The sequence below is a fragment of the Scardinius erythrophthalmus genome, assembly GCF_964197995.2.
Source record: "Scardinius erythrophthalmus genome assembly, chromosome: 6".
Lineage (NCBI taxonomy): Eukaryota > Metazoa > Chordata > Actinopteri > Cypriniformes > Leuciscidae > Scardinius > Scardinius erythrophthalmus.
In genome coordinates, this window is record NC_138226.1 from 4,530,434 (window position 1) to 4,557,904 (window position 27,471).

Sequence of the window (27,471 nt, forward strand, 5' to 3'; positions counted from 1 at the left end):
TGGAAACAGAATTGTCCAATTCCTCATGATTTCCATCCAGGGAAATGTCAGGTTGAACGTTTGCGTAATCACATTTGCTCATATAAAACCTCTGATGAAATGTCATATTTGTGTTTACACCCAGAAGGAACTCACACACACACACACACACCACAGCTGTGGCCCATTTGCAACCGTTTGCCCGTACGTGTGTACGAGTGTGAGAAAGAGTCTAACTAATACAGCTGCAAACATTTAACCGAGTGTTACATCTAGTAAATTCTCACCAGCCCAGCCACCACCCAACTCAGGCACACCACAGCTCAGATCCGAAACCTAGACCGCTGCCCTCTGAGATTCAGATAGATTTAGATGTTAGAATGTTGCTAAGCTTTGCTAATGATACTCTAATAAACGGGACACACAAACATTGGGTAATTTGATTTATAGTTACTTTTCAAATAATTAATAAAATCTATTTATATACCCCCCGCTTGTAGATCAAATCAGAGAAAGTGGTGATGGGTCTGTTCAACCACTAGGTGGAGACAAAACACACAGAGAGTCAAAGGCAACACACACTGGCTCATCTGCACTGTCCCCAAATGCCCACCCATTCAAAGTACAGCTGCTGTGCTCAATCAAGCCCTTTCACACACAAAATCCTCTGAATAATGACATAATAATAGCCTAAACTCTAAATAATAACTTTCTTTTTTACTTTTCCACCCACTGCCAACAGATTACAGAGCACAAAACATGATGAAATAGCCAAGATACTAAATTCTTGTTTCTTAGCTCATATAAACACAGGGTTTATATGCACTAAAATATTTTTTTTCTTCTTTTTCAAAATTAAACATTCTAAATAACTAATAATATAACTTTTTTTTTCTTTTTAGGAGAATGATAAAGTAATATTCTATAAATGTAACTTTTTAATAACTATAGTAGGAAAACTATATTAATATAATAAAATTTCATCGTTTACATGGCAAAAAAAAATTGCCTCCAGATGTTTCAATAATTAACAATAACATTACATTTTCTTTGTTAACATAAAGTGCTATTAAGTAATTGACTAATTTCATTTATGTAGTGAATCAAAATGTAATGATTGTGTGGATGCAGTGCACAGAAGTTATTGTTAACCATTTTGAGCCAAGAAACCCCCTGAAACTGCTGGTGGACACAAGCATACTCTCAGAAAGCCTTCAGACCGACCTGTTATGCCTCTGTCCGGCGTGGTCTCATCAGGAGAGGCTGGGCTGCTCGAGGTGGGGGGCGGGGGGGCCTTACGCTTGGTGGAAGACTTCTTGAAGGACGAGTCTGTCGAGGATCCCCGGCTCAGAGGGGCCGTATTCTTTGGAAAGCAGGCAGAGGGACAGTAATAAATGTGACATATAATTCCAAATATTTGGCTGTGGAAAACGTAACCACATTCCCTAATGACAAGGTGATGAAATGACTCAACCCAGCGCAGAGTTTACGTAGAAACAAAACAAATACTGTGAAAGCAAGGTTGAACCGCTCATTGTATTTGCAGAGTGCCGTTTACACATAGATACTTGGTCTTTGAACTGAGGTAGTGAAATAACAGGTTACCGAATCTTTTCTCTTTTCTTTAAAAGACTTCCACGACAATTTGAGTGTTTGGAAACTTAAAAATGTCTGAGTGTCTGTGCATATGTTTTATTTTCAATAGTTTGTTTTATAGAAACCAAAACTTTATAAAATCAAACAAACAGATAAAATATAGTTTGTCAAGTATTTTTCTTTAAAAGACTTAGACAATAATGAAGGCTCATGTACAAGCTTAAGTGTCCAAATGCTTTTTTGGGGTCACTGCATTTTGCACAACTAGTTCCAAACGTCTGAGACCACTAGTGAACATATCTGCTATTTTGTGTTCTTTTTCTAATTTAAAATAAATGTACAAAAATGTACACATTACAAGTCATATCAGAAAAACACATTTGTGTCTGAATTTGAGAATGTGTTAGTATCTGGATTGTGTGTCTTTTGCATTAATGATAGTAGCACTGGAGCTACATGAACAAAACCTGATGGTCATGTTTCTCAAGCATGATTTATGAACATCCACAGAGCATCTTTAAGCGTCAATGGAAGAAAAACATATGACCGTCTGTACAAAGAGCCACAAAACCAGTCACTCAATTACTTGCATTTGATTAGTCCCCTAAGAATAGTGCAGAATTCTTCCTCAAAAACTTTGTTTACATGAAAATCTTTCAATCTGATCTCAGACTTTTGGACTCCACTGCATGTTCAAGCCAAGTTTTCCTAGTAAATATTAACTGAATCCCAGAACAGCGCTACATACCTGGTTACCATCGGGATGCACAGCCCCGTGGTTATGACTGAGGTCACTAGGCATGCTCTGCGACATCATGCTAGGTGGCAACGGGGCTCGTCTTTTCTTTGGCATGTCGGAGGGCATGGTATTGGAATCGTATGTATTCGGTGAATGCGTGCTGAAGGAACTCATGCTGACCGGCCTCTGTTTCCTGTGCACTGGAGATGCCGGTGCACTCACGGTCATAGACTTTAACGAGAGACAGCCAATCGTAAGTCAGCACACTCCCAACCAGTCCCACCCGTGAGCCAATCACAAGTAAGTAAAGTCTTTAACAATTTGCATAAAACAAATATGACCACTGGTGCTCAGGGAATGTTTACAAAGAAATGTAAAACACACATGCCTTTGACCTTATCTTAACGTCACCAAAAAAATAATAATCTCAAAGCATGTTATCGTTCTTTGTTAAATACATATAGGATTTCATAACTCACCTGTTCAGATTGCTTCTTACTTCCTTTCCGAAATAAGCTGAATGTCCGCTTATTTTCCTTCTCCCTCTTGATTTTCTCTTTCCCATGATGAAATACTTCTGTGATTTAATGCATTTAGTAGTTAGACATTATTAATTTCTTACTTAAAGGAATAGTTCATGCAAAAATAAACAATATTTCAACTTTATATCATTTTAGAATTTAGAATAAAATGAGGGTGAGTGAATAATAACTTTCATTTCACATGAACTATTCTTTTAAAATGGAAAACGTAATGTTAATGTCACTAACCTGAGTGAGTAGGAGATGGAGGCAGACTTATAGGACTTCCAGGGCTAATAACTGCGAGAAAAGAAGCAAACCCAAGAGCACAGTATAATGAAAATCTCAATGTCACCTTATGAAAACCAGTCCTGCATGACAGAGTCATTTTAATGTACTTAGCATAAACACACACTGGGCTCTGACCTCTGGTGTCTCTTGCATACACTTCCCTCAGACTGAAGTCATTGAGGGAGCTTCTCAGGTCCAAAGCGTCTTCCGAGTGGACGTTTCGTAGTAAAACTGTGGTCTGCGGGTCAAATTCACATTTCTCACAGATAGCCGGAAGCAGTTCTCGTAGAGGAACCCGAGGACTCACCCTGAGAATGGTTTTCTGGGTTTTCTTGTAGTTTATCACTAATCGTACGGTTGCCTGAAAGAAAAGAGAGAAGAAAAATAAGTATAGCAAGAGTGTGTGTGTGTGTGTGTGTGTGTGTGTGTGTGTGTGTGTGTGTGTGGGGTGGGTATAGCTTGGTATTAAAAGACTGATAGTTTTTTTTTTGCATTTGAATTTAGATTAGGGTTAGATTATTAATAGATATATTAAAATTATTTTTTTAATTTAAATACTCAAATCATCATGTGGTCCTGTTGGAAGTTTGCTGAGGCCCCCTGGTTGAGATTTGTTGCTATAAACCCTTTTTATAAAAAGCCACATGCTTTTTTGTTTTGCTGTAATGTGATATTGTTTGTCATCTGTTATGAAGAGGATTGTTAGTATGCTGTACAGCCATGCTCTGCTTCTTTTAATCATCTAGATAAAACAAATATGCCTTTATTCGTGACTAAATGAACAAATGTCAACATGAAAATGACTAAACCCTGTTTAAAGATGTACTTTTCTGCTTAGTCAACATCAAAATGGATCTTATTTACTTTCTAAATACATGTTTCTGGTTCATGTTTTACTGTTGCTAAAGCATATAATATGTACTGTGCACAATATGCTAATTTTATGCATGTATTTTCTGTAATGTGAAGAATACAAGAGCACACAAATGAACCTTTCATTTACAGTGTGACAAATAAAACAGAAGTAATATCAGTCAAGCATTTATTTAGATAGCATTGTTAAAGTGGTCATGACATGGATTTTTTATTTTATTTTAATATGTTCCTTGAGGTTCACTTATAATGTTAATTCATCTTTTTGCAAAAAGAAAACAAAACAAATATATATATATATGCGGGGAGACTATTTTAAACCTTCATCCTGACCCTCTGTCTGACATAATCTGTTTTTAAGCGGCGGCTCCTTTAAGGCTTGTCAGTAAACAGCCACTGTTATGATTGGCTAACGTCAATGCATAGGATACAGTATCAACACCCCCGCTTGACATTGCATGTGAGCAAGTGTTTTGAAAACATTATCCAAATAATACCATCATTTACAGACAATGCATTATAAAATCATTTGCTCATGGTTGTGATGCAGCTGCTGTCAGATTCAATACAATCGGCTGCTTCATATTTTAACAAAAGTTTCTTTGCAAACTTTCCATTACACTGTGCCTCGTTTACAAAACAAAATGTTCCGTACAAACATATCGGTACAAACATATTCCTCTCCACCTAGAGTTGTACCATGTTGTACATGTTGTAAATCTGAAAGCGCTATATAAATGCATCATTCATTCATTTATTCATTCATTTATATATTTCTTCTACACGATCCGGGATACATTTAAAATAAACCATCTACTTATTTACGATGCTGGGATCCTTCTGTACAGAGGCACAAACAATCTTTTTAAACTTGATGCGCCAAACGTTATTTCCCTCTTCCATTTGTCCTGTTGTCAGACTCAAGTGCGTGGAGTGTCAGAAACTGAACACACATCTGTATACTGTATCAGTGTAGACAGCATCAGTGATTATAATGGCTTCTAATTGCTTTTGACGCGACACTCACATCCAGTGTAGGCAAATGTCAGCTGTTAAGCGACTGACTGCCAGTGGGCGGGTCTATGGTGTGATGATGTATAATTATTTGTTGAAGTTTTGCTCTGGAGGCGGGCATATGCACGTTGGTTATAGTAAGCGCACGAATCAGAATCAGTGAAAGTAAAGACAATTTAAAATAGGCATTAAATAAAACTCCAAAATAGCCAATGTTATATACAAGATGAATACTGATTAAAACATTTATTGGTTGAATTCAGAATAGCACGCTAGCATACTACTATTAGTGTCGTAGAGAACAGTCGAGTGATAAGCCACTGTTTGCAATAGTGCATACGGTTTCATATACTGCATTTATTTTAAAAAATATATATATATCATAAAATGATTAACTTTGCAACACTGCCACTGTTATTGAACTGAATTAGATTGTTGAACTGAACTAATAGTGTTGAGCTAAATACTGATACTATTATCTTTTATAGAGCTGCTTATGGAGTCGTTTCACTATCAGTTTTGATTTCTTTGTGTTTAATTCATGTTTAAGGTACAGTGGTGTATAAACCTCAGGCATAAGTGATCCTGTCCTTTTGATTTTTTCTTCAATGCCTTTCGGTTTTAGCAGGATCTTCTCAGCCTCTAGGGCTCCGATAAGGGCGTTGGGTTTGAACTTCACATTGTTCCTGTTGGTGGTGACGAGCTCTATGGTGTGGCCAGAAGGGTTCAGGTGGTACTTTGCACAAAGCATGACCAGCAGGTCCATCATGGGTTTGCTGAAAAATATGCAAAAGCAGAGCAGACTTCAATTGCTATCAATCATTCTGATAACATCTCATTTTGTGTTTAACAGAAGACATAAAATTGGGTTGGAATGATATGAAGTGGAACACATGGGGACAAAAATGCAATTTTTTTGGGTGAACTTTTCATTTAGGACACAAGCATCTGTGTTTTACGGTTTCAAAAAGTTATGAAAGAGATTTTTTTCCATTATATTTTGTTGTTGAATGAAAGCCAAAGCCCCAGGAAACATGTGACTCAGACACAAGCTTTGTTATCTGTGAAGTATCAAAGATTTGCATTAATGCTGTTTTGCTGCAGGGAAGTCTTACATGGCAATCCATATCAAGGAAGTTCAATTGATTGTTTTTCAAGTGTACGTGACAATAACAATATAGTCATATGAACAGAGAAATTCTGAAGAAATTGTGCAAGCCTTTCTTCCCTATAAAAAAAAAATTGGTAACACACAGGTTTGTTATAAATAATGAGTAATTAAAGACAGAATTTTCATTTTTCGTTATTCCTTTAACACTGCATTTCCAAACAGTGAGGATCATTTCAAATGTGGTTTCTTTTCCATTGACTCCTGTAAGGCTTCAGTGAAAACTATGACCTATATGCTTGACACATTGCATACTGAAAGTGTGGAAAATCCTTTCGAGACAGCTTATGACACAAAAAGCTTTCCAGCTGCTTTTGGAATTCTAGGATCTGAGAAACCTTTGGAAACACAGAGCCAATAATTTAATCCCGCTAAGAAGCAGGCCAGCAAGTCTGGGTGGCACACATTTAGAAAAGCAGGTGAAGAATTTGATTATTAATGCCTTTATGTTGAATTTGGTTTCAGTTTTAGCATTAAGCAGGCAAAAAGTGGACCTTAGGGAAAATTAGGTTTCATACAGGTGATCGGGATCAAAGAACAGATTGAAACAATGATTAAATGTGATGACTGATTGTCTGAAATCTGAGATCAGGTTTGTGCCAGGAAATAGAAATAATACTTTAGCAACACAATGTAAAAGCACAAATAGTGCAGTCTAATTTGTGGAAAAAGTTATGGATGGATGGATGGATGGATGGATAGATAGATAGATAGATAGACAGACTAGATAGATAGATAGATAGACAGACAAACAGACAGACAGACAGACAGACAGATAGACAGATAGACAGATAGATAGATAGATAGATAGATAGATAGATAGATAGATAGATAGATAGATAGATAGATAGATAGATAGATAGATAGATAGATAGATAGATAGATAGATAGATAGATAGATTGATAGATAGATAGATTGATAGATAGAGTTGTGTATCTGTCTAAGTAATGCTATTAATATCTTAGTAATGCTATTAATATTCAAGTAATGCTATTAATATCCAAGTAATGCTATTAATATCTATATCTATTTAACCAAGTTTAAGTAAATCCCACTGGCACATCTTTAACAGTTGAAATGAAGCGTCGAGGACAGAAAACACCCTGACCCTAAACACGGCCCAAAGAGCACAGCAAATGATCCAACTGCTGAAATCGATCAAGTGTTTAATGATAATCACAAACAGCATAACGAGATGCAGTATTACTCTGACGTCATTTTGTCCCCAAACCAACCCAGATTAGTTGCAGGAGCTCTGAGAAATACGCTGCCCCACCCAGCTGACTCACTGAGGCAATCATCTGATTAGTTTCATAACAGCAATCATCTGAGAATCTTCATGATCTCACATACAGCACGGCTCAGAGATTAACACCTTCCATGCACAAGTGTACCATAATCATTAAAAGTAAAGTACCGTAAAATCGTCTCAGCTTTTGAGAATTTTTGTATTAAGTTAATAGTTGTAATAAAGTATAATAATCCATAACGGTTCAGGTTGTTAGGGCTACAGAAACGGACACAGCTGCAAGTAAACCAATGTTTCATGTGCTCATGCTCAGGCTGTAATTTTTGCAATGTTTATTCCATCCTGCCAAACATGCGCCAGGTTCAAAATAGTTTGTAGGCAACATGATTACATCATCATAAACTCTCTGAACAGTGGTATTTGAATAAGTAAAGGACTAGATTTGTAAGATCATGAGAGATGATACAGTATCTGAGCTGTGTCAGGGGTGCTCCTACCCATTTGTTAACGGGTACACAACATTAACGTAGCCAACGTGTTTGGCATCGTGGCCTAATAAAGAGTTTTGCAAAAGCAACAAATGTCCAGTCGGGTGTCTAAAGGTTTGCCAACAAACTCCTCAAGCACATCTGTATATTGTAATTTTGTTTACAATGTAATTTTTCTAAAATATTTGGCAATTATTACTTCTGGATGAAGGGAAACTCAAACCAAAGACAACACAATCTTTTTCAATGTTGTTTGCAGAGCACAATGCTGTGACATTATTTAAAGCTGAAGTGTGTTTTTAAAGAATATATGTTGAATAAAGTTAGCTTTTCTTATTCAACTAGCAAATTTTGTTCATGTTTTAAGCTTAAACTTAATTTAATTGAGTTATTTATGCTTTAAAAAAACTATTTGAAAATGGGGCACAAAAACAAACATATTAAAAGCACAGTGGAGCGATAAATGGGCATTGTTGATAAAGAATGAATAAATAAATAAATAAATAAATAAATAAATAAATAAATATATATATATATATATATATATATATATATATATATATATATATATATATATATATATATATAAAAAATTGGAATAAAAAAAAAAAAAGCATTAAATGAAAAACTTAAATTTCGCCTTGGCAACTAACTGAAAAAATTGAAGTACTAAAACTGATACAAAAATAAATTAGAGCTAAATAGAAATATTACAAAAAATTTAAATAAAATTAAAACTAAATTTACTAAAATAACTAAAGCTTAAACTAAAATTAAAATTAGCTAAAACTAAAAGCTAATCCAAAATATTAATAAATACTATGATAGTATATAAATAATACTAAAATAACACTGATTGAGTGGTTCAAGTATTATGAATCTAAGACATTTTTGTCAAATTTGAGACTTTTAACGATCTTACATTTTGAAATATCTTTAAGAATCCACGGGAACTACACGACTATATTGTTAAATCACTTTGACTTTTCATTTCTCTGTCAGCTAGTGGTGTTTATTTCTGTTCAAAGACTCTTATCTTGAAGCTTTTCTATTCCTGGCATATCATTGTTCAAGTTTCCTGTGTTTATGGCCTGTATCCTTTAGTTTCTTTGGTTTCAATATTGACCCACTGAGTTCACCTGCGTCTAGTTAATTTGCTCATTTCGATGCTTGTTTATTTGATTAAAACTTCTCTTCCTTCAACCTAAAACACAACCAACAAAACCCCTCACCTGCCATGGACCACGACGGTCTTCTCCACCCCTCCAGGTAGGACCACGGTGAGCGTTAAATCCTTCTCCAGCAGGTTTTCCTTCTGGTCCATGACAGGGTGAGGGTATGCTGGGAGCTTGTGGCTCAGCGATGGAGCATCCAGGCTTTTCTGGACAGGAGGAGGAGGAGGTGCTTTGCTTTTCAATGATCTCCTGTTAAACAAAGAGCAAACGGATTAAAAACATCAAAGTGTCATAAGAATGTTCTGTTGAATTTATGAGTTGTAGGTGCAGAAAGCAATTTCTGAGAAACTTGATATTTGGAATCAACCCAAACAAACACACCCCCTCCGTTCATCGCTCCGTCCCCAAAATACACAAACACGCAATGCAAGAGTGGATGTCTCTTAATAGCTGAACAAAACACTAGTCGCCAGACACTAATTCTCGGTTAATGTAGCAAAAACACTGTCCTGTTAAACACACTATATTTAGAGAAAAATTACTGTAAGACTGTAGTGTAAACACTAACGCATGCTACATGACACATTTTGCAACACAATAACATAAAATTGTGCAGCTCGTTTCCATTTGCATGCATGCAATTACTTTTGGCTGCTATGACTTTACACTTCTACATAAATACCATCTTTGCATGTGAAATAAGTACTCAAACAAGGCCTGCGTGTCTGCTGTCACATCCAGAATAATTTTTAACCCCATCCTCATTCAAAAACAGAACACTGTCAGAAAGATATGCAAAAATGTTATCATTAGGGGTACAACAGCTTGTCACAAGGGCAATACCCTGTTAAAATGACAACTTATTTACCCCTAAAAAGTTCATAGTAGTACCTTAGTGTACATATTAGTACTTTGGAGTAGGTTCTACTATGAACCTTTTAGGGGCAAATAAGGTACAAAGTTGTCATTTTAAGGATACAGTTATTGCACCAATACTTTTTCTGACAGGGCATGTTTGCAAAGCCTACATATATCACAAAATAATGCATGCTGAGACATGTCACTGTAAAGCACAGGCTGATTTATAACGCAGAGCTAGAAATAGTACAATGTTTGGCAAACTTTTCCTCATTTTATGCTTATTTATTTCCTCTATTGTTTAAGAATAATAGTATCTATCCTTCTTCCTGCGCATTACCTCACCATGACTGGACACACCAAAAAAGGTAAGTGTAACTGTGGTCATGTGTGACCGTCTCAGACTAACGTTTCAAATTTCAAAACAGCATTTTTTTTCACAGCTCTAATTGAATTAATACTCTTTTTGGACTGGGAGGACATCAGGGCTGAACTCGTCGCTTACCTCAACAGTTCAAGGAATATTATGACCCCTTTAAATCTCATTAGGCCAAGCACTATACGACACTGTCCAAAAACTTTGTTGCTCAATGTGGTCAATTTTAGGTTATAGGGCATTGAACACCTCAGGCTGTATTACGCCATATGAAGCAGAAGGGTTTGAATGTTAAATTAATCCAAATATGATGACTCCTGAGAGATCAGAAAATGAATGAACGTTCTGTTCTGCAAAAACAATAATGGTGGGCATCAGAAACACAATAAATCACCACCTGCTGTTCACAAATGTCTCTCAACAGCAGACAATATTTTATATGAACTACCTGATTTTTATTTGATTTATAAGATTCCCTGTGGAGAGTCAGGAATAGTACAGGCCTAAGGAACAGAGCGTAAACATTACGCAGGAAGTTGGGAAAGCCCCTGAAATGTGTGCATTAGCATAGTGTGTTATGTTTGAGTTGGTAGGGCAGGCCAAAGTAAACACAAGGGTTTCTGACACGGTAAGCAGACACATTTAAAACACACGTTTCAAATAGCAAACGTCCCATTAGTGTCTACCAAAGTGCTCATCAACATACATCTGAAGATTTATTTGCACAAATGGCATTTTTCTTCAAAGATGCCGTGGCTCGTCCAATCAGAATTCAAGATTCATTGAATTTAATTGTATTTTGTGTTATGAAAACACCAAAATAACAAAACACAACATTGCACGTATCTTTCATAGAAAAGGCAATACCAGAATGCATTAAGACAAAAACAAATAATCCAAAATGGTAGTTTTTCTCTCTCTTCTTTCCATTTGTATCTGTTTCGACCTGAAAGGACTTTTATGCAGTGGATTGAGAGGAATATTATGAATATAAAATGACTTTAATGGGATCATTTCAAACTATTTCAAACAGTAAATAGAGCCTTGAAGGCTCAAATCAGTCAACCAACTCACATGCACAAACATCGACCGAGACACAATGTTGATATTTCAAGGTTTCACAACTGTCCACCTCTTTAACCATAACAGCTTTTATCAATTCCTGAATACTGCAATGCATAGTCTCTCAGGTAATAGCCTAATTTTTAGTTAACAAACATTATCGCCCAGTGAGTGATATATAAGTTGAATATGGTACATCCAAATTTAGCTGTACATACAATACACTCATGTAAACCAATACTATATAGCAAATCTCGACAGCATGATTGATATCATTGCAAAATATAAACTATATTATTTATTGCACAGCTTTATATATAAAAAGTTGGCTCCAACTTAAGTATATCAAACTTTATCTGCATAGTGTATACTCACGTAAAGTGATATATATATATATATATATATATATATATATATATATATATATATATATATATATATATATATATATATATATATATACACACAGTATGAATTACGAGTTGCAGAGAGCATAACATTTCTGAAATTATTTTTTTGAGAATTAAATACTAAACACTTATTGTTGTGCCTATGCAGTTTATGGTAACATTGACTATTACTTTTGGACCCTTTATGTTAAATGTAAACTCTGAGTCCTGAACCAAAACCTGTTGAGAACCAGTTCTCTTCTTGCCTTTCTAAATATGTTCCCAAATCGGAATATTCCAGATTTGTGATGCATTTATTCTAGTCAAAGGAACTTAAACTGTACATTAGTGAGATGAAAGGGACACACGTGGCAGTGGTTTTGCTGTCAGCTGAATTTAAATCACAAAGAGCTTCATGGAAACATCTGACAGCATGCATGCATTGTGTGACTTGTTTTGTTGACATGAGAGGCTTGCATGTAAACATGCGACCGGGCTGCAAAGACAAAAGCTGACATGTTGACTGACTACTTTTGATGCTGTTTTGGGGGGAATCTGTGGAATGGCCTTAAAGGGATATTTCACCGCTGGAAAGATGAATGTGTATTTAAATTGGGTCATTTATGTAGTAGAAATGTGAAATTATTTTAGAAGTTGGTGCCTTCTAGACTGAGAAAAGCCAGAAAATTTATTTTTGGCTCATGTGGATAAAAGACAACAACTCCCAGAATGCACTTGCTTCGCTGCCCTACGAGGACACTCCCAAGCCACGCCTCCCGGTTACAGAGGGCAGTGTCGGGAGAAATGATACAGCTAGGCTACTAGTCGCCTCGAAACTGAAAAGACAGCGTTTTATCGTGAGATCCCCCTATGGGCGTGTTGAAGACATGCGGGACGAGCTCCTCCTACTGGCTGGAGTCTCTCGCCTCTGGACTAAAAAGCCTCTGATGAGCTAAATGACGATTTTTGCGTCATCGGAGGTTTTTTTCCAGACACACAATACAGAAATCTCTCGTCTCAGGGTGACATGAGGGAGGGAAGCACGGTCATTCGAGAATACTACCAGGTTTCTACTGATACAAAGCTTAAAGGAAAACTCCGGTCAATTTTAACATTGAGCTCATTTTTTTGTACATTTGGAGTGCTGTCAATACAGAGAACAACGACAAAAATCGGTGTTGCCTACACCGAGTTATTCTATTTTTAAAATTTGCACCCTGTTGACTTCAATGGGGCAAGTACTAAACCTGCTTTTAGCCTCTTAACATCCTTGATGTGTCATTACAAGTGCACAGAAAATGTGAGTGATTCCTTCTGAGTGAACACGAGTGAATCTGACTGCAGTAGATGTGAAAGATATGTATAAAAATGATGTTATTTAAGCCAGCGCAAATACCTGTGTTTACATCCTGTTTTTCGGTTGAAGTCCAAAGTAATCGATTGCCGAGTTCACGCGCGTGATCATAGGTAACTAAACCTATGCGCGTGAACTCGGCAATCGACTACTTTGGACTTCAACCGAAAAACAGGATGTAAACACAGGTATTTGCGCTGGCTTAAATAACATCATTTTTATACATATCTTTCACATCTACTGCAGTCAGATTCACTCGTGTTCACTCAGAAGGAATCACTCACATTTTCTGTGCACTTGTAATGACACATCAAGGATGTTAAGAGGCTAAAAGCAGGTTTAGTACTTGCCCCATTGAAGTCAACAGGGTGCAAATTTTAAAAATAGAATAACTCGGTGTTGGCAACACCGATTTTTGTCGTTGTTCTCTGTATTGACAGCACTCCAAATGTACAAAAAAATGAGCTCAATGTTAAAATTGACCGGAGTTCTCCTTTAATGCTAATCGGTGAAGTATCCCTTTAAGCACAGCTGTGAATCTGAAAGTATAAGCAAACGATGGACGTTTGGGCCTGTATATGACTATGAGAGGCTGATCACAGTGAGTGGATCTGGAGACTATTTGACAACCATCTCCGAACAGTGAATGACACACCGGCGTGTCGGAGCTTGACTGAAGGAAGGCCTTTTCCTGTGACACATCGCTTGAGATCTAAACTCATTCATCATCAGCACAGATAGCTATCATTAAACACAACCACATATCTTCAATAAACTACAGCTCTCACACAAACGCATGCATGCTTTGCTCACAATGGAAGCAAAAAAAAAACCAGATCTTTTGGAGTAACGAACTTAAAAATCTGCTTTTTTGTAACTTGAACTGAAAAACATCACATGAAATCAGATTTGTCATTAGTAAAAAATGTGTTTACAAACTTGATGCGAACCACATTTGTATACTGTATGCTTTTTAATCCAGTAACAAGCTGATTTTCAAAAGGCAAATTGAATTTTAAGTGTTTTTTTTTTTTGTCATGTAGAATTCAACAGACTACAAAAGTTTGGGGTCGGTAAGATAAGATAAGGTCTCTTATACAGTAAAAACAGTCACAGTGTGAAATATTATTATCATTTAAAATAACTGTTTTGTATTTGCATATTTTTAAAATCTAATTTATTCCTGTGATTCAATGTCTTCAGTGTCACATGATCTTTCAGAAATCATTCTAATATGCTGATTTGCTGAAGAAACATTTATTATTATCACTGTTGAAATAGCTGAGCCGTTTAATATTTTTGTGGAAACCATGACAATTTTTAGTGCAAACACCATCTTATAAACTGATGGAGAAAGCAACTGTAATCAATTAAGTCGGGTTAACAGCATGATGTCATTAAAAACTGACTTAATGACCAGCAGAGTGAAGAAACATGACTAATGTCTCAGTGAATGTTTGCACACATCATTTAATTCATTAATAAGCCAAACCCGCAATGTCTCAATGCATGAACTCAAGAGACATTTGGTCACATAAGGGCACTTCAGATCGCACCTCAACTCTGATATATATTCAAAACACCTGTTGTGGGGGGAAAATATCTGAACAACATGTGCATGCGAGTCCTCAAAACAAGAGCAAGGCAACTTTAAAGCAGGCACAGGCCGCCATGCGTTCACCATACAGATCCTAACGCTGGGTAATCTGCATTATCACAGTGAACACTCAACACACACAACAACATTTTTAGCCTATCTCGGATCATCAGACATCAGTAAACTAAGGTCGTAAGGCTCATTACTGGAATATTTGAAATACCAGCACAGACCCCATCCCCCCCCAAAGTTGAATACTTTTTCCCCCAAATTGAAGTATGTAAATGATGAAAACTCTCTTATATTTGAGCTTTTTCTCATCTAGATTCCAGTTCTGCTTACTCTGGACATCTACTAACTTTCATCCTTGGATGCTTTTTTAAAAGCTTTGGATGACATTCACAATATATCGATGAAAATACGGTTTACCAACAAACATTTAGCAACTACATGTCTATGTTCGTCAGGAATTCTAGAAAAGAGCTGTTTCATATTCGTACTAAAAGCTAAAAATATCCCCAAAATAATACTGTAAGGCTGAAAAAAGCCTGTCTACAAAATATTATTTGAGATTACCATTAGGATCAATGGAAACCCTTAGAATTGTTGTTGCAAATAGCTGATTTTAGCCTTTAAAGCGCAAATGCATTGTACAGACTTTGCTAATAGGGCAGATTTCGGCACCAGTCGGGGGCGGGGCTTGCATAGGAAAAGCGAACGACTCATTTTGAGACACTGTTTATGATTCATAGGGAACATAAAAAGGAGCAGGTTGATTTTTACCGTTGTAGGGTGGTTGTGTACACACACTGCCAACACACATTTATGTTCAAACACCATGTAAAAGTGAATTTTGCATAATAGGTGCCCTTTAAAGAACTTAATGGGCAAGAAAGCCATCAAGTTTCATAAATTCAGAAAGTTGTGAGTATGAGGTTTTAACAGTGTCATTGGTTTAAATTTAACTATATAAAAACCACTGAACACCATTAAAAGGCTGAAAATTGTAATATAAATAATATGTAATACACTTGTAAAAAAAATTTAGTTTGTGATTTCTGAAGGATCATGTGACACTGAAGACTGGAGCAATGGCTGCTGAAAATTCAGCTTTAAATCACGGGAATAAATTTAATTTAACATATATTCACATTGAAAACAATTTGTTTAAAATTGTAATAATATTTCACAACATTACTGATTTTACTGTAATTTTGATTAAATAAATACAGCCTAATTAATAAATGAAAATAACTTAACCATTAACACCCATTCAAACCTGAAATAAGCATTAATGAAATCACCTTTAGTCCTTTAATCACTCTAAACTCATTAAGGTGAGAGAGAGGGTGTGTGTGTGTGTGTGTGTGTGTGTGTGTGTGTGTGTGTGTGTGTGTGTGTGTGTGTGTGTGTGTGTGTGTGTGTGTGTGTGTGTGAGAGAGAGAGAGAGAGAGAGAGAGAGAGAGAGAGAGAGAGAGAGAGAGAGAGAGAGAGAGAGAGAGAGAGAGAGAGAGAGAGAGAGAGAGAGAGAGACACAAAAACTATTTTACTTTCATAGGTTTATGACTTCCTACCACAAAAACTATTTTACTTTCATAGGTTTATGACTTCCTACCATTCAGAATTAAAACACAGAGGCAATGAGTCTTTTGTTAATATTATCAGCTAAGCAGGCATTAAGTGTCTGCCGCCCATTTCCAACAACTTTATTAAATGCTGTGTGGTCCTGTGGGCGGCTGCGAGCCAGCTACAGTAGCCTAATTAATGTTTACAATACTTACTCAGCAAAGACCACTTGCGTTATTAAAGCGCTCAGGGAGAGTGCGGCTATCTGGGGTCACCTGAAATCACTAATACATGTATTATACTGGGAAACAACAGCATGTAGAAGTAGTTCAGGGGGAACCGACACTCAGACTGCTCGAATTCCTTGCATTCTGCATTACTGCAGCTGCCATGCGAGGAGCGACAGATGCAATGCTTTGTGGAATTTCATTATCCGAAGGATCAGGCTAACTGTAGTCTGAGATTGTTGGGAGAATGTTTCAAAAGCATGCATGTTTGCCGAGTAAATCTGGGACAAATGAGCGGGGGTTTCCTTGCGTCCTACTTGGGCATTGTGACTGGCTGCTTCCAGCATTGGCCCTTAGGGGAAAAGGTGGGTTTGTGTTGTAAGAGCTGAACAATATCCAAAAGACACCTTCCTGATTCACAGCGGACTCCATCCGGGATATTTTAGGAACAATGCAGTTTAACTTTAGCGCTTTACTTCATAAACTTCAAACAAACTTTGCAACCCAACAACACACAATTATATAAAAGTCCAGTTACTTATTTTCCAGGTAAATCCAAAACACACACATAAGGTACGTCGTGTGACTGGTTTCACGAGTTAGAGTAAACAAGGTAGAATAAACTAACACATTTTGCCCTGAGTGACATGAACATGCATGAACAAGACCTGCAAAAGGATTTGCATTACAGTTACCTGCCCTACAGGTACAACACAAGGACAGTCATTCATTAAACCTAGATTCTGACACCGTTGTTTCTTACCTCCTGTGCTGCAGTGTGAAATTCCTCTTTTAAGTCACCTCACATGTCCCATTGACCCACACAGTCAGTCAGTGAACGAGTAAGACACGACTAGAGAAAGATTCTGCCCAAAAGTGGCAGGCCCACCTTAAGGCCACGCCCCTTTATGACATCAGACTCCTCATTGGCCTGTCAGACAAACCTCTGCTATGAAAGTGTGTGTGTTAAAGTCAAGCCGAGCAGCTGATCATGGCCAAAGATGAGTAATCAGCTTTGTGTCTCCACTCAGTAAACTCAAAGGCTGGTGGGTAACAGAATGGCATTGGCCATTCAGTGATTGATGAAATGCCATTGCGCTAATGCAATCAAGTCATATCGCTTTCAGCTTTGTTTGCTTTGCTGTTATCAAACCCACGATGCAAGCATGCACACTTGAGTACACTGAAGTCAATGGAAACGGCACACTGCAAGGACGGAGAGAGAGTTGTGTGAAAAAAGTTAAGAAAAGAAGGTTTGCTGCAGATGTAAGCATTCATTGAAAGGCGGCTCCCCGGTTTCCAACATTTTTATATAATTTCAGCATGATCCAGCTCTTTCCACACCCTCAAAAACTGACCTTACTCATTCCTATCCATCAAACGAACCGCTTAGGCTTCCGTATGCAAACTTACAAGAGTAGGAATGCAAGCGGGCGTCCGTTAAAAAAGCTCCTTGCAAACTTTGACCTGCAACTTCATAGCTAAAATACAATGCAAACATCTTTTAGCACAAAGAATACAGAATGAATAAATGATAAAGCTGAGCAATTTGTAGGAAAGTGGAATATATCTTTTAGTTTACATTTCAAATTCATTATTATTTACAGTTATTTCTTTTATTAAAAACAGAAGCTCTAGAGTGTGACATAAAACCCTATTGACTATATGTGCTCTTCAGATATCCGATATCAGTAATGTGTGTGTGTGTGTGTGTGTTTGTGTACTTGTACAACTATCTTTGTGAGGACCAGTTTGAGTTTTAGACCATTGGAGTGAGGACAAAGAGAGTAAAGTGAGGACATTTTGGCTGGTCCTCACTTTCTGAGAGCCTTTAAAGGCCTGTTTGAGGGTCAAGACTTGGTTTTAGGGATAAGATTATAATTAGGTTAAGGGAAGGTTTAGGGTCAGGGTTCGGGTTAGGCACTTAGTTGTGATGGGTAAGGTTAGGGTAAGCGACTAGAGATTGCATTGTGTCAATTAATGTCCTCTTAAAGATAGATGTACAAGAATGTGTGTGTGTGTGTGTGTGTGTGTGTGTGTGAGACGGCAAGCAATGACTGGTCGGACTCGGAAAGCAACGTGTAGTCTGACATGTTTCTTGTCCACGACACGACAAGATTTTAGGAGTCAAAATGGAGTAATCTGACACAATGACTATCGTAACAGACAAAAAAATGGTGTAATCTGAACCAGGCATAACAGCACCAGCTATTAAACAAAATGTATATATAAGTCAATCACTAATTTTATAAATTTATATGTATTATTTGTCATAGAGAATGGCTTCATACACTACTACCCATAATCATTGCAAGATCTGAAGTCCTTTCATTTGTAAAGTCTAGTGCAACACACTTTTCATCGGTTTAACCCAGACTTAGAGATCACTTGAGCAACGACAAAATAGCAGAAGCATAATACAGAAGTATTTGCTCACATTCTTGCTCAGGCATGTCAGGGCCCAAAGGTTCAATTAAACCTGCTAGAAGAAAAACAACTGCTCTTTTCCATCGCCTGTGATCTTGCTATTATCTAGGCTTTTCCTTGAGAGATGGACCTAATTATGTGATCCCTCAAGACACCACATCAGCTTCAACACGCTCTGGGCGGCGAGCCGATAACAGCTGATTCAATCGGTGGCCGAATGCAAATGATTGATTAAGCATCGGTTTGCTTGTGCTGCGGAGAAAACATGTGACCTTTTCTGGGAATTCTGATGCAATGAGAATCTGATTAAAATTATTAGACCTTCTGAATCACTTCAATTCCTGTCATCACATCACAAACATGCTTTTGCAAGATTCTTGTAATGTGTTTCATGGCCCTCAAATGAGAGTAAAGCAAGTGTGGGAACTTCGGATGGAAAACTCAGCCAACGAATGTGCATTTCATCAGGTGCAGGGAGTTCATGAAGTGTCCAGATGAAGAGAGTCACTCCTGACAGACTCGCAAATGGCATAATAATGAGAACTGAACCATCTTCCCCCAACACACAGATGTGATTCATGTGGTCGTCTGTCTACCAGATTCAGCTCTTTATCATGAGGCTCGTTCACAAACAGAAGCCTGCAGTGACGCCAAACCAGACTGTTGCGTAGGAAGAAGCAGATTGTTTGGCTAAATCTCCAGATTCACTTAATGAGATAAACTGGCACAATATTACAAACAATTTTGCGGTGGCCCAGCTGTCAGGTCTCGGCTCCAAACGGGCTTTCACAAGCACAATTGTGGTTATGTGATGGAGAAAAGCTGTTGCAACCAATCAAAATCTAAAGGGGAGTCACTAATCTCAGGTTTACAGGTGAGAAGTGTCATTTCTGCACCACTATCATCACGGAACAGAATAATAAAAAGCTATTGTATTGACTTGTACTTGAAATGTAGCGCACAAATTGTATAGACTACAGTTACGGTACTTTTGTTACCAATGGAGCGAGTGGATTTAAGCATCACAACATTATAATGAACTGTATGCAAAACGAGTATTCATTTTGAGATTTGCTAAAAGATTACATTGTAATTTATGTTAACGTTAAATGTAATTAATTAAATTATTAGAGAACTTTAAGTGATCCGTAGTGATGTAAGGGCTCAGTAAATTAGTGATTAAAGACTTGAAGGGCCAGTTTACCCAAAAATTTAACATTCTGTCACTCACCTTCATGTCGTTCCTAACATGTATAAAAACTTTCTTTCCTCTGTGCAACACCTAAAGAAGATATTTTGAAGAAAATTGGACTGCAATTTTACTGTTAAAAAAAAAAAAAAAATTTCTTCCACAGAAGAAAAAAGTTGTTCAGTTTTGGTGACAGAAATGTCATTTTAGGTGAACATTCAGTATGTTTCTCATGCAAAGCTAGAATATGACTTTTGAAGACTTGCAATATAGGCAAAAAAATAAAATAACATATGGAGATAAAAAAATAAAATAAAAAAAACACAAAGGAAAGGAAGTCATACAGATTTGGATTGCTGGATATTCATTTACTGCTTTCAAGTCAAGTCCAATTTATTTGTAAAGCGCGTTTCACATTTCAATTAGTTTTTAAAGCAGCTTTAGAAAGTCATGCTGTTTTGTCTATCATACCTTTACCATAGAACAAATTTCAGGGCTGGGCGATATAATATTTTTGATATATTGTATAGTCTATCATAGTCTACAGTGGCATCGTTGTGAAAATAAAGCATTACAACTTTAATTAAATTAGGGATAATTAAATTAGATAATTATAATTTTTTTGTGAGAACTTTTAATTTTTGCCATTACTTTGCAGTAAAATGGCGAATTATGCAGGATTGCAAAGAAATTTTGACATTTTGTTGTTGATAGTTTTTTCGATTTTGTATTGAATTCAGCCATCGTGGAATAGCGAAACACTGGAGGGATTGTACAGAGTTGTCTTTCACATATATCTGTGCCACAGTGACTCAAACACACATCTGACCACTCAAAGGACAGAGAAGAAATTTAAATATTGCATTGTTCTTCACATAAAAAGTTCAGTTTTCATTAGCAGGAGGGACCTTCAGGAAGGCAGAAGGGTTACAAGTGCCTGAAATAATCAGTTATGGAAAGTGGACAAAGGGTGAGGCCCCAAAAATTCCAATCATATGCTTTAAGAGATTACTGCCTCAGTCACGCAGTATATGCATGCTCAAACCTGATCCATAATCCCGAGTCTGCTGAAAACAACTCCATCCTGCCTTAGTTTACAGAGCTTTCTGATGTCAAAAATCATTGTTTGGCCAGTGGAAAGTTTTATTCAGCGCGCTCCATTGACGCGGTGCATTAGAAAGGCAGGAAGAGCGACTGACCTTCAGATCACAGTTTACCGTGATTCTGCAGTTTCCTCACACTCACGACGAGGGAGATCAGTGGAGCCCGACCACGAGAAGTTTTCTTTCTCTTTTTTTTTTTTTTTTTTTGCATGGCTTTCCAGCACCCCCATACCTCGTTGGAGCGAGATGTCAATCGTGCCAGCTTTCCTTTGCCCTTATAAAAACAGAGGGAATGCTAAAAATGCTTACCGCTGACAGCTACTCCCTGCAGATCTGCTGAAAAGGTGTGATGACCATGAATGAAAGCATTATGTGAGCTACACTTTAAGGTTTTTCCACACATAATAACAGTTCTATTTAGAACCATATCGTCCTGAAGAACTATTTTACGGTAAAATGGTTCTTTGTGTTAGAGCCTAAAAAACGTTGGGTTATTTTGTGTACTCAATAGCTGGGTTAAAAATATTGGGTTGTTCTGTTGGGTTATTAGGAACATTTATTGGGTAGCGGCCCGTTGGGCTAAAATTCAAATTTCAAAGGTTGACCGCCGCAACTGACAGAAGATACACGGGTGAGTTAATATTTACACTACAGTATATGCATATTGTATACATGCTATTTTTTTTTCGTTATAAAGTGACTTTAGTAACTAATAGTAATAATAATAATACTAGGTTGGTTAAAGCATCATTTTGGCCAAATAACCCAACAGATTAGTTCTTTGTAACCCAATTTATTGGGAAAAACTAGTTACCTAATTTAATGTGTTAAAAGAACCCAACAATAGGTCGGTGCTATATCAACCCACCATTGGGTTAGCTGTTGGGTCATTTTTAACCCAACTTTTTTAAGTGAGTAGAGTTCTTTATTCTCGCCTAATTGGTTTTTTTTTTTTTTAAAATCTGTAACCGTCAAAAAATCCTTCCAAAGCCACAAAGCACCTTATTATTGATTTTTTGGAGCTCAACCATCCAACAAGACAGACTGTCAACACTCAATATCAGTATCACTCAATACTCAATAATACTTCATATCTTATTAAAATGTCTATGAATTGTAACTGGTAGTGTTGTTAAAATTAAACGTATTTCGATACCTACTGAATGCTCAAGTGCGTATTTGTGCGAGCACTTTGTGAAGAGCGTCAAAGGTTTCTATTTACAACATGTTTTTGCAGCATTGAGCAGTGTAGCCAATCACTAACATATCGGAGCGCATGAACGCAATGGCCAATCAAAGGTGTTTGATGAGTTAGTCAGAATCGGCTCAATACACAATCGCAAATCATTTCATTATAACCAACAAGAACACTAGGGCTGCATGATATTGAAGAAAATTGTGATATGCGATAACTCATTAAATAATGCGATATTCGATATGATAATGCTTAAAGTGTGTGAAATAAACTTAAATTATCTTTAAAATATATTTAAAATTATATAACCTACATGCGTGTTTCACATTCTTTTTGTGACAGGAAAACATCCTTACAGCTTCTGAAAGTGAACATCAGTGTTTTACTGTAGCATAAGAAGTGTTATTTTAACATCAGTGTAAACCACGGGGTTCAGGTTATCCTATATTAGCTTTATTTAACAACAGAAACTGAATAATCAAATGTAAAAATAAAACACTGCTTAGTTTTCACTGTATGAATTAAATATATACTGATTCTTATTAAAGCTACAAAAGTTATTCAGCCAAGAGCAGTGAGTGATTTTCTCTTTGTCTTTTGTTATTGCAAGCCGTTGCGATATATACATTTGCGATATTTCGATATATTGTGCAGCCCTAATAAACACAATGTAAATAAGAGACTAAATTAGCAGATTTTTTTATTATAACAGGAGTTTTCACTCACTCACTTGCATTGCAGCAGAACTAAAGTGATTGATTTCAGCTTTATACACTATTGTAAGATTCTGTATAGCACATTCAAAGTACGGTTCTTCAATGGAACCTTATACAAAGTGTGCTATTTAGCACCAACAAAGGTTCTGCAATTGTTACCATCAGAAAAGCCCTAATTGTGTTCAGAACCATTTTTTTTTAAGAGTGTTGGAAATGAAGGCTCCATGCATAAACAACCATTGGAAAGACAAAACACCAGTGAGGTCTCTTTAATATTTCAATGCAATGAGATTAAATGCAGAGCAAATTTTTTTTTTTTTTACCCAAATTTGACATTGGACATCAAAGTAGAAAAGTGTCCGGGATGTGATGCAAAAAGAAGTGGCTTCGATTGAAAAGGGGTGGTTGATGGGCAGAGGAGGATATTCCCTACGGACAGACAAAACACAGATCCAGGGCCACAGCTGGTAATATGGTAAGAGAAGGTCGCTCACCGTAAACACAAGCTGTTTAGAGAAGGTCTGGAAAGGCCATTACTCCCAAAGCATTGTGGGATGGGAAGATAGAGGAAGAAAATAACACAGAGACTCTGTGTGAATCACATCCTCTGTGCATGCCCTATTATTTCAAGAAAAACTAAATGTTTTCCCCTGAACTATGCTTGTACTCAAACTGTTATCACATCGAAACCATTCTCTTACCTTATAATTAGTCAGACTACACTGGAAATAGGGGTGGGTGATGTACCAGTTGAACCTGATTCAAATGTCAATTTGAATAAAATTTGGTTAGTTTGGTAGATATTTGAGAATCGGCTCACGGGAATGCTACCGTGAGATACGCAATGGCTGTTATTTATAAATAATATATTATATATCGTATTTTTATATCTTTTTTTTTTTGCTATTTATTTTATTCACTACGTATTAAAATAACTGCTAACCACTGCAACAGACTCAGCTTATGATGTTTGTCTCTTGCAAACTAAGTCAACTAAAGTAATATAATAGTCTGACAAAGCAAATAATAATGCATAGTAATTAAATATTATATAATATAAAATAAAATATAAAAAAAATGATATAACAATTAAATAATCATAATGCAAATAAGCAAATAATCGTGCATAATAAGTAAATAAAAATAAATTAAAAATGTAAAAATAATAAGGAACTTAATGCAATTGAGGAAATAACCATACATACCGTAAATAGGTTCAAAAATAAAAATTAATAAATAATAAATATATAGGCTATATATATTTAAAAAAAAATTAAAATGTATAATTATAGAATGTTAAGAATATTTAAAAATTATTCAAATAGCCTAAAATAATTGCTAAAATTAACTAAATAAAATAAGTAAATAAGTGTTTGTTTTTGCTTTGTAAGAGTTTCTGCATTGCATAAGTTTTCTTCGACACAAACACGATTCATCCACAATGATCTTATGGCCCAATCAAACGGATATATAAAAATATATGTATGTATTTGTGTAATTTACCAAAAGCTTACAAAACCATGTGTTTATTGTGTTGCGTGTAATGGTAAATTAAATTTGGGAGAAGCTTTGGCGCTTTTAACTCAATGAGAGCGAAACTTTCAAAGCCATTGCGGTGTTGATAGTGTTCCCTCTTCCCCTTCCGCAACTTATTCAGCAAATTGTACACTATTTATAAGTATAAAAAGCAATGTAACTACTATTTAAACTTATTGCAAAGAAAATACTACTGTTTTTACATAGTGTAAATAGAATCTATTGCTACTTGCACTGCTGAAACAGGGGGTTTCGTGACCCTTTAAAGTAGTGTTGGGTCGCCTTTTGATGTCCAAAGTAAAACAAGTTGTGATCTAGAGGATCTAAGAAACATTACAAACCAGTTTTGTGATAAACTAGACCACCTCATACAAGCCGCTCAACAACGGTATCTGAAAAACAAATGGAAACAACTCCATCTCACCAGGAAGCCAAAGAGACATAGGCCGAAACAAAAGGTCATAGTGTTTAACACTGCATTTACTGTATGTTCACCATTGAAGCAGCTCTCCCATGACAAGCGGAAGGGGGAGGTGTGGTACAATACAGATATAATGCTCAATTTGGGATTCAGAACTCATTGGGTGATCCATATACGACCCGCAAATGACCCCATGCTTTACAGGTCATGCAGAGGGTCAATGTACTGCCTGATGAACTCTCACTCTTCCAGTTCACCCACGCATCTCTCCGGGTTCACATATGTCCCGACCTCGACATTCCCATCGCAGAGTCTAGATACAGAAAAGTCAAGGCCAAAACATCTCCTTCTCTACAGAGACTGGTCAAAACATCTGCCAAGTATTTAGATAAGCAAAGCAGAAGGGAAATGGTTCCGATCACATGCTCGCAGCCTCGCTGGGATATTTTGTACCTCTTACAAGATAAGTAGACCGGAATTAAATGCTTAGCTTCCTTAAAGACCTGTGAAATTCAAATCCACTAAACGTGTTGTGTGCTGAGATGTGCAGGAATATACAGGAGTATAAAAAGGCTGCAAGAGCTCCTTATTAGCAGAAGAGCCAACATTTACATAAAAGTAAAAAGGGAAGTATTTCCCCTGGAGTTCGAATTAAAAACTATTACACTGAATCCTTTCTTCTGAGACAAAGAGACATTGTCTGCCGAGACACACTTGCCAGAGATACACCAGCCAGTGTTTTCCTTCTTAGCCAATCACACACACAGTAGCGTCCAAAAGTCACCGGGTGGCCAAATTCTAGACTTCACAACACTGATCTTCATCACCGCTTGGGTTTGCAATGCAAGGTCAGAGATGGTAATGCATTCATGGTTTTGGTCTTGGAATCATGACTTGGTGTGTGTGTTTTTTTGCACAAATTTTGTATCACACAAATGATGAAACTCAAGAATATTTGGCATAGGTACAAAAATATAGTCAACAAATTAAAATAAATAAAATCAAATATTAAAAATATAATAAAAATAATATAAAATAAATCATCATAATACCCATAATAAGGCAACTAAACAAATAATTATGCATAGCAAGTAAATATTAATAAAAAAACAAAAAATAAAAAAAAACTAATAGTCAAGGACTAAAAGCCTCAATTTTGATTTCATGAGCTCTCTATGGCATTATAAAGGTGCATGCAAACAATATGCATCAAAAAGAAATGCCTTAAATTTGATTTGATCGCTGTTGGACATCTACATCAGAATTAAATGAGTAAATCACAAGAAGATTGTACAATAAAAATCTATATATGTAGACAGCAATGATTTCTAATGAAATCTGAGTACCTGACACAGGGAATAAAACGCAAGAGATTTTTATAACAAGATGGACACACTTGATAGAAGTCATTACGAGCTGGCGAGCTCAGTGGCCTGAAATCCAGTCCCTGAATGACTATGATGTCTAAGTTATGCGGCAGATGGACATTTATACCTCTCATGTTACATTGAAAAATGAGGAGGAGGGGAAATTGTCGTCTTTTTCATAGTTTTATGTGCTGGAAAACAATTTGTCTTGTTATATTAAAATATCGTGTGCAATGTGGGAGCAGGTTTAAACTCGATTATTACATTTTCTGTAGAAGATGCAAGTGGTGTTTTCCCATGCACATTCACTGCCATGATGCAAGGGTGTTGCTAAGGGGTTGCTAGGGTTGTATCATAAAAGTAACAACACTCCTCTCTTGTCATTCATGACTGTGACATAAACAGTGGTGAATTGTAATATTGTAATATTACTTTGTGTTGTGTATTTTGTGTGTGTTTTTTTTTTTTTGTATTTGTATTACTATTTTTTTTTTGTATGGATGGACCATGAGTCTGAATAAAAAGATACTACTATTAAGTCTTTGAAGTTTGACCAAATAATGAACCACAAATATAAGTAAAAGTGAAATTGCTTAAAGCAAACTACCAAAGTCTGACTTTCTTAGTTACATCCGTTTTCCATAATTTGCATTAAAAACAATCCATAACTTAAATTTTCATTTCATGTTCATAATAAAACTAATAATAATAATAATGATGATGATGATGATGATGATAAACTGCCACATTGGGACACATCAGATTGTCAGATTATATATTTTTTTAGAGTTATATATTATTAAAGAGTAATGAGATAAATAATATTAAAAATAAGAATAATACAAATCATAATAGTACAGTAATTATTAAATAATAATTAATTAAATATATGTATAGCATTAAATCAATATAAAATATTATTAAAATAATAATACAAAATTAGTTAATAATAATCATAATAATAATAATAATAATAATAAATAGACTGCCACAT

At 36.2% G+C, this 27,471-nt stretch overlaps 1 protein-coding gene across 5 annotated transcripts in view; it reads right to left on the reverse strand.

Moving 5' to 3' along the window:
• Positions 1-27,471, reverse strand: part of cobll1b (cordon-bleu WH2 repeat protein-like 1b) — a 54,440-nt gene that overhangs the window by 15,536 nt on the left and 11,433 nt on the right. For 3 of the 5 annotated variants that reach the window (XM_081368054.1, XM_081368051.1, XM_081368053.1), the window contains exons 3-9: positions 9,152-9,343; positions 5,582-5,789; positions 3,262-3,487; positions 3,085-3,135; positions 2,794-2,891; positions 2,324-2,545; positions 1,204-1,342 (exon numbers count right to left, since the gene is read on the reverse strand). In XM_081368054.1, coding sequence (XP_081224180.1) covers positions 1,204-1,342; positions 2,324-2,545; positions 2,794-2,891; positions 3,085-3,135; positions 3,262-3,487; positions 5,582-5,789; positions 9,152-9,343 — 1,136 coding nt within the window. Of the gene's footprint in view, positions 1-1,203; positions 1,343-2,323; positions 2,546-2,793; positions 2,892-3,084; positions 3,136-3,261; positions 3,488-5,581; positions 5,790-9,151; positions 9,344-17,286; positions 17,371-27,471 lie in introns of those variants that run through there. The other 2 variants (XM_081368055.1, XM_081368052.1) reach the window with 2 other exon arrangements.